General features: G+C 41.0%; 1 protein-coding gene across 1 annotated transcript in view; it reads right to left on the reverse strand.

The window, feature by feature from the left end:
• Window positions 1-21,552, reverse strand: part of LOC115261841 (diuretic hormone class 2) — a 331,133-nt gene that overhangs the window by 85,674 nt on the left and 223,907 nt on the right. The window contains exon 4 of the mRNA XM_062854938.1: window positions 13,405-13,448. Within this exon, the coding sequence (XP_062710922.1) occupies window positions 13,405-13,448 (44 nt within the window). The remainder of the gene's footprint in view (window positions 1-13,404; window positions 13,449-21,552) is intronic.

Below are 21,552 nucleotides of genomic sequence, written 5' to 3' on the forward strand. Positions count from 1 at the left end.
AGATAGCGGGAAGCGGCTTACAAAGCGACAAATGCTGAGGTGCTTGATGGGAATCTTTGATCCATTGGGACTTTTGAGCGTATTCCTGGTTCACGGAAAGATACTTCTCCAGGATGTGTGGCGATCTGCACTGCAGTGGGATGAGATGGTATCAGAGGATATCTTCGAGCGCTGGAGAAGATGGACCAGTCTGTTTCCCAAGATTGGCGAGCTACCTGTTCCTCGATGTTACTTCAAGCAAGCCACTGTACGGACGTATGAACAACTTCAACTGCACGTTTTTGTCGATGCGAGCGAAGCCGCTTTCGCTGCCGTGGCGCACTTCCGAGTAATCAATGATAATGGAGAACCCTAATGCTCAATAGTTGCCGCAAAACAAAGGTCGCGCCCCTAAAACCGCTCTCAATACCGCGCTTGGAGTTGCAAGCTGCTGTTTTGGGAAGCCGTTTACTGTCTTTCGTTCAAGAGAGTCACAGCGTAAAAGTTAAGAAGCGGTTCCTGTGGAGCGATTCCGCAACAGTATTGGCCTGGCTACGGGCTGATCATCGTCGGTACAAGCAGTACGTAGCGTGCCGGATAGGAGAGTTACTGTCAGCGACGGATGATGCAAAATGGCGATCGGTTCCCAGCAAGTTAAACCCAGCAGACGCAGCAACGAAATGAGGGAAAAATTCATGCACGGACGTGAACGACGAATGGTTCAGAGGCCCAAAATTCCTTGGAGACTCTGAAGAGAACTGGCCCAAACAAGCTCAACAGTCAATGAATCCAGAAGAGGAACTGCGGACGTGCTTTGCTAGAAATTACTCCGGGAATTCCTCCAGAAATTCCTTTTTGAATTCCTCCACTTATTTCTTCGGGAATTCTTCCAGAAATTTCTTCGAATATTTCTCCAAAATTCTACTGGCAATCCTTCCAGAGGTTTCTCCAGCAGTTCTTCTAGGAGCTCTTCTGAGAATTTCTCGAAAAATTCCACTGAAAGTTTATCCAGAAATTCATTTTAGAATTCCTCAATAAATTCATCTGAAAATTACTCCACAAATCACTCCGAGAAATCTTCAAGAAATAGCTTTGGGAATTTTTCCCTAAGTTCCGCTGGGAATAACTCCAGAAAAACAGTAGTGAATTCCTCCAGAAATTTCTTCGGGAATTTCTCCATAAATTTCTTCTACAATTCCGAAAATATCTCCAGAAATTCCTCAGGGAATTCTTTCAGAAATTCATCTGGAAAGTCTTCAAGAAATCCCTCAAGAAATTCCTCAGGAATACTTATGAGATTTTTCTCGGAATTATTCTAGAATTTTTTTTTATGAATTTATCCAGAAATTCCTTCGGAAACTCTTCAAGAAATTACTCCAGGAATTTCTCCAGAAGTTTCTCCAGGAATTCATCCAAAAATTCCACCAGAATTTCATCAAGAAATTACTCCAATTACTGCCTACTCCCTTCAGAATTTCCTCTCGGAATTCATCCGAAAGTTTTTTGGAGGATTCCTTCAGAATTTCCTCTGGGAATTCCTCCAGAAATTCGTTAACAAAATCCTCCAGCAATACTTCAGAGAATTTCTCGAGTACCTCCTTCCGTCCGGAAAATCCTCCAGAAACTAAATACTCCGAGAATGCATCCATAAATTCCTCTGGGAATTCCTCCAAAAATTCCTCTGGGTGTTGTTCCAGAAATTCTCTTTCGGGAAATATTCCAGAAATTCTTCTAGGAATTTGTGGAAATTCGTCCAGATATTCCCTCGGGAACTAGCTCGGGAACACCTTTAGAAATTCCTCCGGGAGTTCCTTCAGAAATTTATCCGGAAATTCTTCCAAAAGTTTCTCTGGGAATTCATCTAGAAATTCTTACAAAAATTCCTTTGTAAATTCCTCCAGAGATTGCTCTGATTTTGCAGAAATTTCTCCAAAAGTTTTTTGTGGTATTTCTCAAAAAATGCCTCAGGAAATTCTTCCAGAAATTCGTCCGGAATTTCTTCAAGAAATGTCTCTGGGAATACATCCATACATTCCTCCGGTAAAACTTCCAATAATTGCTCCAGAAATTTCTTCAGGGATTGACCCAAGACATGCCCCCCACAGAATTGCTTCCTGGAGGAACAATCGAAAAAATTCCTGGAGGTTCCCCAAAAGAAATTCCTTGAAGAATCGTTATATGAACTTCCTGGAGGAATGCGCAAACGAATTCCTAGAGAAATCAACAAAAGAATTCCTGGAGGAATCTCAGAATGCATCTATGAAAGAGTTCCTGGAAAATCGCCGTACGAGTTCCTGGAGGAATCCCTGAATGAATTCCTGGAAGAATCCTCGAAGGAATTCCTGGAGGAATCCCTGAAGGAATTCCTGGAGGAATCCCTGAAGGAATTCCTGGGGGAATCCCTGAAGGAGTTACTGGACTAATCCCTGAAGGAATTCCTAGTGCAATCTCTAAAGGAATTCCTAGTGGAATCACTGAAGGAAATCCTAGTGGAATTTCTGAAGCAATTCCTGGAGGAATCGCTGAAGGAATTCCTAGTGGAATCCCTGAAGTGGGAGAAATGCCGGAAAGAAATTCCTGAAGGAATCCCTGAAGCAATTCCTGGAGGAATCCCCGTTCCTAGTAGAATCCCCGAAGGAATTCCTAGTGGAATCCCCGAAAGAATTCCAGGAGGAATCTCCGAAGAAATTCCTGGAGGCATCTCTGAAGAAATTCCTGGAGGAATCTCTGAAGGAATTTTTAGTGGAATCCCTGAAGGAATTCCTGGAACAATCCCGGAAAAAAAATCCTTTAGGCATCCCTGAATAGATTCTTGAATGAATCCTCGAACGAATTCCTGGAGGTATCCCTGAAAGAATTCCTGGAGGAATCCCTGAAGGAACTTCTGGAGGAATCCCTGAAGGAATTCCTAGTGGAATCCCTGCATTGGAAGAAATTCCCGGAAGAAATTCCTGTAGAAATCCCTGAAGCATTCCTGGAGGAATCCCTGAAGGAATTCCTGGAGAAATCGCTGAAGGAATTCCTGGAGGAATCGCTGAAGGAATTCATAGAGGAATCGCTGAAGGAATTCCTGGAGGAATGTATGAAGGAATTTCTGGCGAAATCCATGAAGAAGTTCCTGGACGAATCTCTGAAGGAATATCTAGAGGAATCCCTAAAGAAATTCCTGAAGGAATCTCTGAATGGAATTCTCCAGGGATTCCTCCAGGGATTCCTCTAGGGATTCCTCCAGGGATTCCTCCGGGAATTCCTCCGGGAATTCCTCCAGGAATTCCTCCAGGGATTCCTCCAGGAATTCCTCCAGGGATTCCTCCAGGGATTCCTCCAGGGATTCCTCCAGGGATTCCTCCAGGGATTCCTCCAGGGATTCCTCCAGGGATTCCTCCAGGGATTCCTCCAGGGATTCCTCCAGGGATTCCTCCAGGGATTCCTCCAGGGATTCCTCCAGGGATTCCTCCAGGGATTCCTCCAGGGATTCCTCCAGGGATTCCTCCAGGGATTCCTCCAGGGATTCCTCCAGGGATTTCTCCAGGGATTCCTCCAGGGATTCCTCCAGGGATTCCTCCAGGGATTCCTCCAGGGATTCCTCCGGGAATTTCTCCGGGAATTCTTCAGGGAATTGCTCCGGGAAGTCCTCAGAGAATTCCTCCGGGAATTCCTCCGGGAAATCGCTGAAGGAATTCCTGGAGGAATCGCTGAAGGAATTCCTAGAGGAATCGCTGAAGGAATTCCTGGAGGAATCCCTGAAGGAATTCCTGGAGGAATGTCTGAAGGAATTTCTGGAGAAATCCATGAAGGAGTTCCTGGACGAATCTCTGAAGGAATATCTAGAGGAATCCCTAAAGAAATTTCTGAAGGAATCTCTGAATGGAATTCTCCAGGGATTCCTTCAGGAATTCCTCCAGGGATTCCTCCAGGGATTCCTCCAGAGATTCCTCCGGGAATTCCTCCAGGAATTCCTCCAGGGATTGCTCCGGGAATTCCTCCGGGAATTCCTTCAGTGATTCTTCCACAAATTTCATCCAGGAATTGTTTCAGAAATTCCATCTAGAATTCCTTCAGCGATTCCTCCAGGAATTCCTTCAGCGATTCCTGCAAGAGTTCCTGCAGCGATTGCTCCAGGAATTCCTTCAGGGATTTCACCAGGAATTCCTTCAGAGATTCCTCCAAGGATTCCTCCAGAAATTCCTCCAGGGATTCCTCCAGAAATTCCTCCGGAAATTCCTCCAGGGAATCCTCCAGGGTTTTGAATTGTTTCAGAAATTCCTTCAGCGATTCCTCCAGGAATTCCTCTAGGAATTGTTTCAGAAATTTCTCCTGGAATTTCTTCAGCGATTCCTCCAGGAATTCTTCCAGGGATTCCTCCAGGAATTCCTTCAGCGGTTCCACCAGAAATTCCTCCAGGGATTCCTCCAGGAATTCCTGCAGGAATTCCTTCAGGGATTCCCTCAAGAACGCTTTCAGCGATTTCCCTGAAGGAATACCAGGAGGAATCGCTCTAAAATCCGAAATGTACGTTGAAAGGAATTCTTGGAAATATTACGGACGAAATTCTTTAAAGCAATCTGAGATGGAACTTCTGTAGGTCTTTCTGAAAAAAAATATGGAAGAAGTCATAGAGAAAACATTGCAGGAGTTTTCAATGGTACCCCCGAAGGAATTCCTGGAAGAATCTCCTATGAAATTTCTAAAAAAAATACTTGAAAAATTCCTGAAGGAACATCCCCGAAATTCCTGGAGATATCCCGCAAGTTATTGCTGGAGCATGCTTGAAAGTATTCATGAAGGTATTCCCGAAAGAATTACTAGAGGACTCCTCGAAGGGAATCCTAGACAAATTTCTAAAAGAATATTTGATGAAATTCCTTAACGATTTCGCATAGGATTTCCTAGAAGCATATTTGAAAATTGTTTGAAGAAATTCTTGAAACTTTTTCTGTAGATTTCTTAGAAAGTATTACTACGAAGAATCCTCGACGATACTTGTAGATAAAAAAAAAGAAAACAAAACCCTGAGGAAAACTTCCTAAAAATCCCTTGACGCATTGGCGATGAAATTCCTGGAGGCATCGCTGAAGCAATTAACGGAAGAATTGGTGCAGGAATCTGCGAAGGAATCCCGGAGAATCCGAAAAAAAATCTTGTAATAATCTACGACGATATTCCCGCAGGTGTTCTTGGAGTAAACCATGAGAAAATTTCTGGAGTTTTTGAGGGAATTCCTGGAAGAATCTCCGTAGAATCATCAAGATATTTCTGGAGACATCTTTAAAAAAAAAAGAAACACGGAGGAAAATTCATAGAAATCCTGGAGGCATCCCCGAAAAATAATCTGTGATTCTTGGTTGAATGTTTACTAGAAGCAGACTTTGTCCCAGTGGGTACGTTACGCCAAGAAGAATAAAAAGCGAAAGCCCCTCCGGAGGTCTCCATATCGATGTTTCAATTCTGCGGCGAGAATATACACAAGTTTCGTTCTGTTGCTCCGCTAATTCAAGCGGCGGCAAATGATCGTGTAATGTACTAACATTCCAACATTGCCACGAGCCCAGTTGGATTGCCTCCGTAAATTATCATAGTTGCACCTGTCTTGTCTTCCAAAATGCATGTTTGGGGTTCAAAATTAACTTCAGCTTCACTCCCGCCACAAAAACTCCAGTTTGTTCCCTCGTTTGTTTTGATTATTATGCTCTGACGTTTTCCCAACATGATTGCGAACACTGAAATAAATTTGTTGTAGTTTCTACCGAATCCATGGTAAAATTAAGAACTTTACCAAAAATTTTCAACCGAATGCAAAATTCTGTTAATTGTACTGAAACATTGTCAATATTACCATGCCTGCTGTACCGTTGACTGAAAACATTCTTGATGTAACAATTTTGACGTTGAGCTCGTTAGATGGGCTGTCTCGATGGTTGAATGTTCACTGGTTGGGGCAAAACCCAACTAAAAAGCACTGTCAATGTCAAAATAGAAGTCAAAACGAGTTTGACGTCTGACCGCCGTCGCATCACAGCTCCTGTATACAGAACGTTTATGCAAGTATGTGAGTGTTCCGTGACGTATTTCTCGTCACTTGCGTGTGTCTAGAGCATTTTGATCAGTTGTCAGTTGCCTCAACGAACGAACACTATTCGCTAATCGGGGCGCAGTCGTGACCCAACCAGCGAATCCGGACTGTATTTTTGACCACGTTTATCTAAGTCCGACATGGTCGAAATGACAATGCCAAAATAGTAGCACCAAGAATGTTTTCAGTCAACGGTACTGCGCGCATGGTAATATTGACAATGTTTCAGTACAATTAACAGAATTTTGCATTCGGTTGAAAATCGTTGGTACAGTTCTTAATTTTACCATGGATTCGGTAGAAACTACAACAAAATTTATTTCAGTGTAGCAGGCGTGCCAATTTATTTCCGCACGCAGCCAGCTCTTGTAAATCGGAGATTTATTTTTAGTGCGCCGAAATCGGTGCACTAAAGTTAAATCTCAGATTAAACTCGAGGATAATACCGTTTGGTGCTTAAGAAAATCGAGGATAATACGTGATTGGCGTCTAGTACGCTGTGGAGCTTACCGCCATAAGGGTCTGTGTCAATTGGGAAATTAAAATTAATTTTTACTTCAATTTGACAGTTCGACACTTAAACTTGACTGTTCTCCTAAGGAAATAATTACAAAAACTGGCTGCGTGCGGTAATAAATTGACTCGCATACTACGAAACTCAAGCAGTGGAACCACCAACACTGGATGAGGTTAAAAAGGCCCTTAAGGAGCTGAAAAACAGCAAGGCTGCTGGGAAGGACGAGATCCCGGTCGAACTTCTTAAGCACGGAAGCGAGCAGCTACATCAATCAATCCATCAGATTATTATAAAGATTTGGGAGGATGAAGAATTGCCCACTAGCTGGTTGGATGGCCTCATATGCCCAATCTACAAGAAAGGGCACAGACTGGAGTGTGCCAATTACAGAGGGATTACCCTTTTAAATTCGGCGTATAAGATACTGTCGCGTGTCCTGTTCAACAGACTGCGACCTCTTGAGGAGTCCTTCGTCGGCGAATACCAGGCTGGTTTTTCGTGAGGGCCGATCAACGACGGATCAAATGTTTACCCTGCGGATGATCCTAGATAAATTTCGGGAATATAACTTGCAGACTCACCATCTGTTCATTGATTTTAAAGCAGCGTACGATTCAGTGAAAAGAAATGAGCTTTGGCAGATAATGTCAGAACATGGTTTTCCGGCGAAACTAATTAGACTGATACGCGCAACGCTGGATGGATCAAAATCAAGTATTCGGATCGCGGACGAAGTGTCTACGTCGTTTGTGACCTTGGATGGATTGAAGCAGGGGGATGCTCTTTCAAATTTATTGTTCAACATTGCACTCGAAGGAGCGATTAGGAGGTCAGGCGTGCAGAGGAATTGCTCTATATCACACGGTCGCACATGCTCCTCGGTTTTGCGGACGATATTGATCTCATCGGCATCGATCGTAGGGCAGTGGAGGAAGCTTATGCTCCTCTGAAGAGAGAGACAGCGAGGATAGGCTTGACGATTAACTCTACCAAGACGAAGTACATGATAGCGGGTAGAGACAGAAGCAGGCCTAGTGGTGTTAGTGCTGAGGTAGTGATTGATGGGGAAGTGTTTGAAGTTGTTGAAGAATTTGTTTATCTTGGAACACTTGTGACATGTGACAATGACGTTTCCCGTGAAGTGAAAAGGCGTATTGCAGCTGCGAATAGGGCCTTTTACGGATTGCGTAGCCAGCTTAGGTCCCGTAACTTGCAAACGCAAACAAAATTCGCTCTGTATAAGACGCTGATTCTTCCGGTTGCCCTCTACGGTCACGAAGCGTGGACGTTAAAGGAGGTAGACCGAAAAGCTTTTGGAGTTTTTGAGCGCAAAGTGCTGCGGACAATTCTCGGTGGGAAACAAGAAAATGGAGTGTGGCGCAGACGCATGAATCACGAGTTGTACCAAGTGTACGAAGATGCGAATATTGTGAAACGTATAAAATACGGCAGACTTCAGTGGGCTGGACACGTAGTGCGAATGTCGGAAGAAAGAATAGCGAAAACAATATTCAGCAGAGAACCCGGTAGAGGTAGGCGACTTCGTGGGCGGCCGCGAACTCGCTGGCTGCACGCGGTTGAAGAAGATCTACGATCCCTACACGTTCGGGGAAACTGGAGGAACATCGCCCAAGACCGACGAAGATGGTGCTCTACTATACGCTCGGCATTGGAGTAAAGTTACTTTGTAGCCAACAAGGCAAGGTAGGTACTACGAAACTACGCAATCTTGCTGGAAAACGTCAAGCAGTAGGTAAATAAAAGCAAAAAAAAATATGAATCAGCTGAACTCTGTCGGAAGTTTCCCAGCTGCCCCACACGCGAAACATGGATCCGCGTAAATGAACTTCGGAGACAGCAGAGCTCGGGAGAAGCTCACATTCAATTAAATCACTCGGCAATCGAGCTCAGCAGCCACAGCTTGTGTTGATTTCACAAGTACACTTTGTTTCACTATTATATTTCAACGTACTTACTTGAAATCCACGCAAAGAATCTGTATTGTGTGGCTCTCAGCGAGCAACTGGTCCACCCAGTGTTCCTCCGGAATTATTTTTTTTCGGCTACGGCAAAAGTATTCCAGTTTTGCTGGATGTTTTCCATCCCGTCTCACTTGTCGCGCCAGCGCACCGGTGATCGACGCGATTGTAGTCACTGAAAACTTATAATCTTTTCCGAATTACCGACACTGGCAATAATGTATTGCTTTGCACTTGCCTAAACTGCAAACCAAAATAAACTGAAAATGTCAAACTGTGTAAGTTCACAAGAAGTTCCACGTAAACTTCTTCCGAACTTTCGGCTTCAAAAAGTTTGTTTCAAGTTCAGAGAAAGTTCACACACGATCCTGATTGAGCACTAATAAATGATATCAGCACATTGAGTAAAACCCCTCAGTACTTAACAATCCAAACATGAAGTAGTGGTAAGGCGCCGGCTTTCAACGAGGAGAACCCGAGTTCAAGTCTCAGTAAGTAAAAAAAACATCAAAAATGTATTTCAAGATATTAGTCAATTAGGATTCCACATATACTAATGTCTCTCAATCAAAAATTACTTTTGATGACTAAGCGGCTTTTTTTTTCATTTTACGGAAGCTTATTTTTAAGCTGAATAGCATTCCTTTCAGCGGCAAAAGTGTACTTTTTGTGAACTCAAGTTCGGTTAACTACTTAAAAAGTGAGCTGTATAGAACGCTATTCATCTTCCTTCGAATAGCTGATTAAGCTCAAACATACTGTTTTATCCGAACTTTTGGTTGCTTGGGGAGTGTACAGAAATCTATCGCGAGAAATCCGCGGCGTTCAAAGAGTTTCGGAAACGCGGTTTGGTCGAAAACTTCAAGCGGTTTGCTTCCCTTGAAAGCAAGTTCAAGAACTTGATCAAGGCGAAGAAAAACGGTTACTGGCGTCGATTTGTCGAGGGTTTGTCGCGCGAGACTTCGATGAGAACTCTTTGGAACGTCGGTAGAAGAATGCGTAACGCGTCGTCGGTCAACGAGGATCGAGAAAGCTCTCCTGGATGGATTCTCAAGTTCGCAAAAAAAAGTTTGTCCAGATTCCGTGCCCGTGGAGCGAATAATTCGTGATATTTCTGACGATAGGGACGACATGGATAGGCCGTTTTCAATGATTGAATTCTCTTTTGCTCTTCTTTCATGTAACAATTCCGCTCCAGGAATGGATCGAATCAAGTTCAACTTGCTTATAAACCTCCCCGACGTCGCTAAGAGGCGCTTGTTGAACTTGTTCAACCAGTTCCTGGATAACAACATCGTTCCGAATGACTGGAGACAAGTGAGGGTGATAGCTGTTCAAAAACCCGGGAAACCCGCGTCGGATCATAATTCGTACCGTCCAATCGCGATGTTTTCTTGTCTACGGAAGCTGTTGGAGAAGATGATTCTCTTTCGACTGGACAAATGGGTTGAATCGAATGGCATGTTGTCAGATACACAGTTTGGTTTCCGCAGAGGCAAAGGGACGAACGACTGTCTTGCGTTGCTTTCTTCAGAAATTCAGCTTGCCTTTGCTCAAAAGCAGCAAATGGGCTCAGTGTTTTTGGATATTAAGGGGGCTTTTGATTCAGTTTGTGTTGATGTTCTTTCCGACAAACTACACGAAAGTGGCCTTTCACCAATTCTGAACATTTTTTTGTACAATTTGCTGTTTGAGAAGCAGATGAGTTTCGCTCATAGCGACTTGACAGTTTCACGAATTAGCTACATAGGCCTCCCCCAGGGTTCATGTCTAAGCCCCCTTCTTTACAACTTTTATGTTAGAGACATAGATGAATGTCTCATGGAAAACTGCACGTTAAGGCAGCTTGCGGATGACTGTGTTGTTTCTGTAACGGGATCAATAGCAGTCGATCTGCAAGGACCACTACAGGATACTTTTTATTTATTTTTATTTATTTATTTGTCTACTTGGGCTCTCAAGCTGGGTATCGAGTTCTCTCCGGACAAAACTGAGATGGTTGTCTTTTCTAAAAAACACAAACTGGCTAAGTTTCCGCTCGTTCTGATGGGTAAGACAATCACTCATAGCATGTCTTCACAATACCTCGGCGTCTGGTTCGATTCCAAATGCACCTGTGTATCTGATACAGAAGTGTCAAAAGCGAATCAACTTTATGCGAACTATTACCGGAACATGGTGGGGAGCACATCCGGAAGATCTGATCAGGCTGTACCAAACAACCATTCTATCGGTTTTAGAATACGGTAGCTTCTGTTTTCAATCCGCGACGAAAACACACTTGCTGAAGCTTCAACGGGTTCAGTACCGTTGCCTTCGGATCGCGTTAGGTTGCATGAACTCGACTCACAATGAGTTTAGAGGTACTTGCTGGTGTACAGCCTCTGACAGACCGCTTTGCGGAGTTGTCGTTCCGGTTCCTCATCCGATGCGAGGTTGTGAATCCGTTAGTCATAGAAAACTTCGAAAAGCTGTTCGAACAGAATCCCCAAACTCGTTTTATGAGTGTGTACTACTGGTACATGACACTGGAGGTAAGCCCATCTCCGGTTAACACCAATCGTGACAACTTCTCAGACTTCGACAGCTCCTCTGTGGATTTTGATCTCTCTATGAAGGATGAGATCACCGGTATACCGGAATCTTTTCGTTCCATAGGTATTCCACAAATTTTTGCAAGTAAGTTCGGGCATGTTAGCGGGGCCAGACAGTTCTTCACAGATGGTTCCAAAACCGATGATTCGACTGGATTCGGTGTCTACAACGAATTTCATAGCGCAACCTTCATGCTTCAAAAGCCATGTTCAGTATACATTGCTGAGCTCGCGGCTATATACTACACCTTAGAGTACATTCGCACTCTTCCACCTGAGCACTACTTCATTTTTACCGACAGTCTAAGCTCTCTGGAGGCTGTTCGGTCAATGAAACCGATGAAGCACTCAGCGTACTTCCTGAATGGAATACGCCAAGTCTTGAGTGCTTTGTCCAAATGCTCATACATCATCACCATAGCTTGGGTCCCTTCACATTGTTCAATCCCGAGCAATGAGAAAGCGGACTCTCTGGCCAAGGTGGGCGCTAGCGAAGGCGATATTTACGAGCGTCAAATCGCCTTCGACGAATTTTTTGCATTGGCCCGTCAGGAGACCTTGATCAGCTGGCAACACAAATGGAGAGATGGAGAGATGGGTAGATGGTTGCACTCCATCATTCCACAGGTGTCGAAGAAGCCATGGTTCAAAGGGTTGGATTTAGGCCGCGATTTCATTCGTGTAATGTGTCGGCTGATGTCCAACCACTATTTGTTGAATACACATACCTTCCGTATTGGGCTCTCAGAAAGCAATCTCTGTGTCTGTGGCGTGGCTTACCAGGATATCGAACATGTCGTGTGGGGATGCAATGAGTATCGTGAGGTCAGATCTGAGCTGCATGAAATTCTCCGGGTCCGAGGAAAACAACAGAAACCCGTTAGAGAAGTGTTGGCAGGACTTGGTTTGGAATACATGAACCTGATTTACCAGTTTTTGAAACGAGTTGATGTCAGAGTTTGATGTAGTACGTCCCTTGTTTTCGTTGTCCGCCTTTTAGTTTTGTTGTTCGCCCCTGTCTGTCGTCACCCCCCTTCCGTTTGTCCTCTTCTTGTCGTTTTCTACCGATAAAGTCCTTTCTTTTTGGTTCCGTTACAGATATGGACAATTTGTCCCATCAAAGTTTTAGTATAAGTTAGCAAATAATTTAGTTTTAAACCCATAAATCCGTCCTTCCCAATTTTGTTTTCCTCAATCCTTAACCTCGAAACAGCCGCGAGTACTTCGGCTTCCCAAACTAACATAGTTTTAAGGAAGTAATAAATTGTAAAATGTAAAATCATTGTAAAAACAAAAGATTTCGGCTCAGTTATGCCCATGTGGCGCCCGAGCCTTCCAAATAAACGAATAAGTAAAAAAAAACGTCGAGCCATATAGAAAAAAAATATCGAGTGAAACCAGTGAACCTATATATGAAATTTTTAACGTTTATCAACAATATATTATTGCTTCACTAGTCTTTAAAACATAGGTGCTTTATGAACGTTGATAAAAAAATATGATGGATTGACACTTTTTGGATCTTTTTCGGAAAATGTAAATCTAGCACTATATATTAAAATATCACTAGATATCAAAATCAAATCTATCTATCTATTCGGAAAATGTAAATCTATTATGGATACAGTTTACATCACCAATAAACAGATAAAAAATATGCAAACCTGTCACCGCTCAACAGCACAATTGTGCTGGTTCGTCATGAAAGGGATTTAAGAGCCTATTTGGATTAAAGCAAGGACACTTTTAGTATTTTTTGTGTGGTGTTGTAAATTTGACGTAGTTTTCTCCATATGGTTAAAAATTTCAAACCTGTACAACTTTATATGTCATGGGAAAATATTACATTTTATAAAATCGTATCAATATATTGTTAATGAACGCTATAAATTGCATACAATTTGGTTCACTGATTTCCGAGATATGACAGTGGGATCGAATCCCACTCCCGACAAACTCGCAAAATGTGAGTTCTTCCTTCGGAAGGGAAGTAAAGCGTCGGTCCTGATATGAACTAGCCTAGGGCTAAAAATCTCGTAAATACAGATAAAAAAAAGATCAAAAATGTGTTTGTAATAAATAATGTTTTACGAAAACGATTCTAGCTTCGCGAAAGATTAACCAATCGAGGTCAAATTTATACAAATGACATATAATACGTTGACAAACAGTCAAATTTTGAAATTTTTTATGCACTCTATAAAAAGTCTATGAAAAGCCAAACATTTTGGCCATCCCCTATATATTGATAAAAATACAAACCTGAATATCCCCTGGACAGTCCAAAATCTACAGTGCGCTTCGAGCTGAAAAGAGTTTAAAATTAATATTTTTATTTGGAAACAAAACTTTTCATATATATAAATAAAACATTTTTTTTGTCACTTAGCTATTACTGAGTACCAAATGGAACGCACAAAATTAAATGGTTTTCAATGATACATCGAGTTCTCACAATATGTACGATTACGAAGTCACATTCTGCTGTTTCATCGGATTCAACCAAAACCCAGTCAACAAAAGCCAACCGCAAAGCAAACAACGATAGAGCAAAGCAACACCATGAACAGCGTTCACTTCACACTGGCTGTATGTAACTCGTACAAGCAGCGCAGCAGCCAGTCAATAGGTAGAGAAGCGAAGAGTGAACATCCGTCTGAACGGCAACACTTTTTCTGTTTTGATTTCATCACTTGGATGTTGACAACTGCCGCAAAACAGATAAATCCACCAATCGTGGGTAGTGTTACGTATTTATACTGCATTAGAAAATGATTTATGCTGTTGATTCATTAACAAGGAATTATCTGAATAATCTGTATCCCAAAATGCAGCAATTTTCATCAGTTTAAAGGGTCAATGTTATTCAGAGTGATATCCTTGATATCACTCCAGTTAGCCTAGTGGTTAAGGCTATGGATTGCCAATCCGGAGACGGCGGGTTCGATTCCCGTTCCAGTCGGGAAACTTTTCTCGACTCCCTGGGCATAGCGTATCATTGTACGTTGCCACACAATGTACAAATTCATGCAATGGCAGGCAAAGAAAGTCCTTCAATTAATAACTGTGGAAGTGCTCCAAGAACACTAAGTTGAAGAGAGGCAGGCCAAGTTCCAATGCGAACGTCGAGCCACAAAGAAGAAGAAGAAGATCCTTGACATTTGAAAATTTTTGTGAAAAAATGTTTGAAATTATTGAAATACTTATCTTTAATTATGTTGCAATCGTCAAGGTTTGTTGATTTTGTTCGATAGGATACCAGTTTGACGGTTCAATAAGGTATTTTTGGCTTCACACTCTTCGCATCTCTACCTATTTTCTCTTGTTCTCTACATCTCGATCCAGTGCCAACAGCCAGATTTTATTGAATGTGCTACAGTAGGCATCATAGTCCAGTAGAGCGGACCTGGTGTGATGGTTAGAACACTTGACTATCATGCCGAGGACCTGGGATCGAATCCCAGTCCCGACAAACTCGCAAAATGTGAGTTCTTCCTTCGGAAGGGAAGTAAAGCGTGGGTCCCTAGATGAACTAGCCTAGGGCTAAAAATCTCGTTAATACAGATAAAAGAATCATAGTCCAAACCATCCAGCGTAGGGTAACTAACATAATTTGGACCCCCATATATTTTGGACCCCCTGAGTCGTATGAAAGGCGTTTTTGTTTACATCTGCAAGTTCCCCCGACCAGAACTTTTTCCTGGACTTCATTTAGGGAATCCTCCAAGACTTCCTTCGGGGATTCTCCTTAATTCCTTCGGAAATTTCTCAAAATTGCTTCGGAGATTCCTCCTGGAATCCTCCAGGAATTCCTTATGTGTTGGTGGTTCATCGATCGAACCACCAACACATCAATTCGCGGCGATTGAACCATCAATATCATCAGGAATTCCTTGCCTCCTAGAATTCCTTCTAGAATTTCTTCTGGAATTCTTTCGAGTATTCCTCTTGAATTCCTTCAGGTGTCCTCCTGGATTTTCTTCGGGGATTTCTTCTGAAATTGCTTCAGTGATTTCTCCTATAAATCGGTCGAGGATTCCTCCCGGAATTCGGTTGGGGATTTCTCTTTGAATTCCTTCGCGGATTTCTCCTGGAATTCCTACGGAAATTTCTCCTGTACTTCCTTTGGGGATTCCCCTTGAAAATTCTTCGAGTCTTTCACTTTGAAATCCTTCGGAAATTCTTCACAGAATTCCTTCAGAGGTTCTCCCTGGGACTCCTGCAGGGATTTCTCCTGGATTTTTTTCGGGGATATCTACTGGAATTCCTTCAGGAATTTTCCAGGAATTCCGTCGGGAATTCCTTCTGGACTTCCTTCAGAGATTCCTCCTGGACTTCCTTCGGAGATTTCTCTTGGAATTTCTTCGGGGATCCCTAATAGAATTCCTCCAGGAATTCATCATGGAAATTCTCTGGAGATTCCACCTAGAAATCCTTCAAGAATTTATTCTGGAAGTCGTTCGGTGATTCTTCTTGGTATTTCTTTGATAATTCCACCTAGAATTCCCTCAGGATTTTTTCCTCGAACTCCTTGAGAGATTTATTCTGGATATTTTTCGTTGATTCCTCCTAGAAATCCTTTAGGGATTCTTTCTTTAATTGGCTTGGAAATTCACCCTGGAATTCTTTCGGGGTTTCCACTTGGAATTCCTGCGAGAACCTCTCCTAGAATTATTTCTGGGGTTTCTTATGGATATCCTACAAGGGTTTCTCCATATTTTTTTATGGCTCCTCTTAGAAACACTTTGGGGATTTCTTCTCGAATTCCCTTAAATTTTTTTCTGTAATTCCTTTGGGGATTCCTCCTGAACATCCTTCAAAAAATCCTCCTGGGATTATTCAGGGACTTCTCTTGATATTCCGTCGTGGATTCATTCTGGGATTCCTTCGGGGTTTCCTCCTAGAATTTCTTTGGTGATTCCTCTTAGAATTCTTTCGGAGGTTCTTTCTGAAATTGCTTCAGAAATTCCTCATATAATTTCAAAAGGAATCCCCCAGGATTTTGTTCTTGAATTTCTTCGGTTATTTCTCCTACAATTCTTTCGGAAATTCCTACTAGTATTCAATGATTCTTCCTAGAGTTCCTTCGAGGATTGCTTCTTGAATTTCTTTGGATATTTCTCCTGGACTTCCTATGAAGATTCCTTTTAGAATTCCATCGGGGTTTCCACTTGAAACACCTTTGAGGATTCCGCTTGTAATTCCTTCGGAGATTTTTAGAGGAATTCCTTCGGTGGCGTCCTCTGGGATTCCTGCGTGGATTTCTCCTGTAATATCTTCGGGGATTCTTTCTAGACTTCCTCCGAGGATTCCCCCTAAAATTCATTAAGGGATTCCTCCTGATATTGCTTCGGGGATTACTCCCGGAATTCCTTCGGGATTTCCTAATAATTTCTCTTCAAATTACTTCGGAGATTCCTTCTAGAATTCCTGCGGGGTTTCCTACGGAATTCCTTGAATTATTGTAAAAGATTGAAACTGACGACATTTTTATGGTAATGGACTGAAATATATCCACTAAGTTCTCACAATCACATCTCTCTCTCTCTTCTTGGCGTAACGTCCTCATTGGGACAAAGCCTGCTTCTCAGCTTAGTGTTCTATGAGCACTTCCACAGTAATTAACTGAGAGCTTCCTCTGCCAATGACTATTTTGCATGCGTATATCGTGTGGCAGGCACGAAGATACTCTATGCCCAAGGAAGTCAAGCAAATTTCCTTTACGAAAAGATCCTGGGGAATCGAACCCGTCACCCTCAGTATGGTCATGCTGAATACCCGTGCGTTTACCGCCTCGGCTAAAATGGAGAAATTTTTTATTTTCCCGTAAGTACCATTTGCCAGAATGTACCAATCCCCAGAGTTTAATATTTAATATTCAATTCTGGGGCTGGCAAATATCGCACAATCTTTCTAACTAATATATTCCCTTATCACGGTGATTAAAACATGTGAGCTGAAGGACAAACTTCTTGACATCCCACTTCAGCAGTGAATCAGATCTTCAGATGCATAAATCTCAAGAAGCAAGCTTCAAACAACATTCCATTTTATTATTTTGTTCTTGGTCACTTGTAATAAACTTAAAATAAGAAACTCAGGTGCGCTGGTGTTGTTTAAGAATAGATTTGTGCGCTCGAAATCGTGAATAGGTACCGACATCAGATATTATGGCGGACATTTTGGGATTCTAACAAGTCTGTCCTTAACATATGTGGGCTTATGGTACTATGGCTAATGACACTCCGGCTACTGTTATAGAATCTTAATATCAATAATGGTCAAAGGACATTCGGCTGAAGGCCGTTGGGTCGAATGTCATTTGGTCGAAGTTCATTAGGTCAAAACGTTATTTTGCCGAATGGCCATATTTTTTTTTCGTTTCTTTTTTATGCTGTTGGAAGTTGAAGCTAAATACTGTATTTTACCCATGAATGTTTCCTTATTTTAAATATAGGAACAATAAACGGGGTTATTTTTTTCCAATAACTGGAAACTAGAAAGAACAGCCTGTGTTTAGAAGAAGGAAAAATTCACTATTTGAACTAGAGAGAATAGCTTCGTTGTAAAAAAATATTTTTTTTTGCACCGAAACCGTTGATGTTCAACTAGTGAATTGTGGAGCGGACCTGGTGTGATGGTTAGAACATTTGACTATCACGCCGAGGACCTGAGATCGAATCCCACTCCCGGTAAACTCGCAAAATGTGAGTTCTTCCTTCGGAAGGGAAGTAAAGTGTGGGTCCCGAGATGAACTAGCCTAAGGCTAAAAATCTCGTTAATACAGATAAAAAAAAACTAGTGAATGTTGCCTTCTTTTAAACAAAGGCTGTTCTTCTTAGTTAGTAAGACTACCCGAGCAGAGGGGAATATCAAATTAATAACTACGAAATCACAAAACCTGTTTTTATATCTTGTTTTGTTATTATTGAATTATCAAGGCATTACGTTTCCATAACATGTTTTGTTGGACAATCTTATTTTGTTATGACCAAGCAATTGGTATGCAGCCCTTAAATAACATTTCAATATTACATTCTGTTGTGGAACAAGTTTGGTTATTATTGTATTATTGAGAGTGCACAAATACTTTATGGTATTGCTATCTAAACTAAAACAAATTTTGAAACAAAACCTACGTCATTCTACAACGTTATTTACAGCATTTTAGGGAAAGCAACTGCATATTCACTCATCAATTTGTCTTCCTCTTCCATTTATCATTACATCCAAACTGAGACAAAGTGCATGCCCCATATCATTAGCTAGTATTCCGTGGGAAAAAGTTTGCATAATGCACCAGAAAAACTGTTTAACGATTTTTTGAAAAGTGCGCAAAGTTAGGCCCCAGGTGCCCAAAGTATGGTAGGCTTACGGTATCACATTTGATAAGAGGTGTGTATTACGTGACATGGAGGTGCTGTAATGTGTACAAAACAAAGTCCCTGCTGGGCGGCGCGAGGTTTTGCTAAATTTCTGAAATTGACTGAGTTGTAGCTGAAAAGTACCCAAAATACCAGCCACTGCCCAAGTGGCGCAGTAATATCGGCGTTGTTATGGAGTTAGCGTATTGAAAAGATATGGTCTCTCGTGAAACATGCTTCGTAATTAGGGTAAGAAATCAAGCTTTGAACTAGTCAAATTGTAATCTTAATTTGAACCATTTCGAAATTCATTAAAATGATACACTTTTTGGGCAAATCTTGTCCCAAAAAGGTTGGTAAATTGATTCTCGTAATATAACCTGGTAGAATTGACTTTAAAAGCATTGCATGAAGCGATTTTTTCATTGAAAATAAGAAATTGAAAAATCACTGCGATTTCACCCATTTCCCCCCAGAGGAAGCACATTTTCGGTGCACTCGTACAGCTCACGCATTGTATCACACGCAATAAGTGAATACGTTAATTGAAAGCAAATTCATCGTAGAATCGACTAACCGAATAATATTCCACATTATTTGTCATAAAATTATCAAATTTACGTAATTATTACTTGGAGAATCTTATCTTGAATTGAACCATTTGTAATCTAGATTTGAACTAGTGAGAGGGGGCGAGCTTCTAGTGTTGTCCTGCAGACTGCGCTAGTGGCTGCTTTGTTTACTCTTGGAAGATGAAAAATTCCAAATTTTGTTTCCAAATTTCTGAAGAATTCCGAACATAGTTATGAGAATTGGCAGATCCATGTGATTTTGGGTTGTTTAGCATGAAATTGGCTGTTGTGGGAATTTCTCGAGCTGCTGCCGCCAGTAGTTCAAATCTAGATTAAAATTGGTTCAAATTATGATTACGATGGTTCAAATTAAGATTAAAATCATTATTGACAAATAATTGAATTTTTCAATGTAATGTAAGCTTTTTACCACTTTACGTCTTTCATATACCTGAGACTTCACCGTAATAAATTATTTCCATGTGGGTGAAAAAATCAGTCAAAATTCCCGATGCTTCAGAAAACCGCATATTGGTTCAATTCATGATTACCTACCCTACACTGTTGAAAACGCTTTGACATCCACGTGCAGCACAACAGAACATGTGCTCGATGAACAAATTGAGATTTGAATTATGAAAATGCTACGGTCAACCTTGGCTTGGTCAGCCAAAGCAAAATCAAGAAATTGACATTTATGCTTCGTAATGATTACTTTGAAGTCAATACTTTGGGCCTAGGCTGGGCAGATATGCTATTGGTGATTTGATGGTGCATGAAGAAGAAGAACGATGGTGTTTTGAAAAATCCTATCCCTACCACACAGGAGAAGATTTTAAAATGCCTCTATAAAATCTAAAACAAAATCTAATTAAAAACGGTTTGATGTACGGTGTAAGACTTTGGGCGGACTACATATTGAACGTATAAATTTAAATTTAACATTTTTTTCTTGGTAAGGTACTTAATTTGTACCAATCACCAATTGGGTTTTCAAATTAAGAATAATATATTGATTTTTTGATTTTATTCGAAAGAGCACCTTTTTTTAAGCCAGTATGATTTTTTTCAGATTTTTAAAACTTTATTTTGATACCTAAATTCAATTACAAAAAGATTTTTTGAAATCACCTTTTGACAGCTGGGCAACTGCTTGACAGCTCCGCCCAGTACGAAATGCGACGATGGGTGATTCGACAAATCGCTCCCATATAAACTTTAAATCGATTTTTAAATAGGTTCCCGGGCACCAAAGTTCATGAAAATTTGGATGTCGGCTCAGTTTGGCATGTAGATTGTGAATATGGAATTATCTCAACACCACTAAAGAAGCCAATTGCAGCTGGTCTATGGAAAATTCCACGTGTATGGCAATTCGGGTTTTTTTCTAAACTCACGATGACCAGATCGGTTCAGTCGGATTTGTTGTTGATGGAAAAAATAAATCTGGATCACATGAGATCAATATTGTCAAAATCGGAGAAAATTTATCGCAGATATAACCATTACATAGTTTACCTTCTTTATTTTATTGTCTGCTGTTTCATATTATGAAGTAAAAAATAAAGGCATTGCAACTTCTAGAAATTTCATCAGACTCTTCCGTATTTTTTATTTTATTCATTGCTATAATTTGAGTTTTGGGTAAATATAGCATCATAGCTATTGATATGTTTATCTTTGTGTTAATTTCCTTCTTTCAATATCCCAGTCCCGTTACGGTGCCAAATTCCTATCACTTTTCTACGATTCCCAATTCTTATAGGTTAAGTAAAATTTTACCTTCAAAAAGTGATACATCTGCAAATGAGTTTTTTTTATCTCAAAATTGAGTAAAATTAGTTGAATTTATATGTCATTTTATCAGTACTGCTATTCTAACCTCTAATTATAATGTCAAAAAGTACCGAACAGACTATGTATTACGAAGTAATGAATGTTAGTGAGAGTGGAGATAGCAAATATGGTACCTACTAAATAATTCTAATCAATAAAAATGTCAACTATACAGACAATTCTGCTCAATTGATGATTGCATTTGTCTATTATAACTTTTTTCTTTCGATCTATTATTATTCGATCATATATTGTTTGACATTATGTCATAAATATCTTTTTTCATTACTAAAAATAATCTAAAACAGAATAAAACTAAACAGCATCTGCAGAAGTAATCATATCGGCATATGATATAATTACCTTTTACCTTCGCTCACGTAGGTACGTGTATAATCGCCGTTCTCACAACGCGAACAAAACAAAAAATTAAAAAAAAATCATCTCCGTCTGGAAAGAATCTTTGTCACCGCCAAAATGCACCCCATGACGAAGCTCAATCATAAATAGTCGACTAGGTAGCAACTTTTTCGTCGTTCTCTTTGTTCCGAAACAGCCGACGACGGGCCATGCGAACGCCACCACTGTTATTAGTGTTACAGTGCACATGTCTGCGCACCGCGATAGCGCTGTTGGTA

This window comes from Aedes albopictus, chromosome 2, assembly GCF_035046485.1.
Source record: "Aedes albopictus strain Foshan chromosome 2, AalbF5, whole genome shotgun sequence".
In the NCBI taxonomy this organism is placed as follows: Eukaryota; Metazoa; Arthropoda; class Insecta; order Diptera; family Culicidae; genus Aedes; species Aedes albopictus.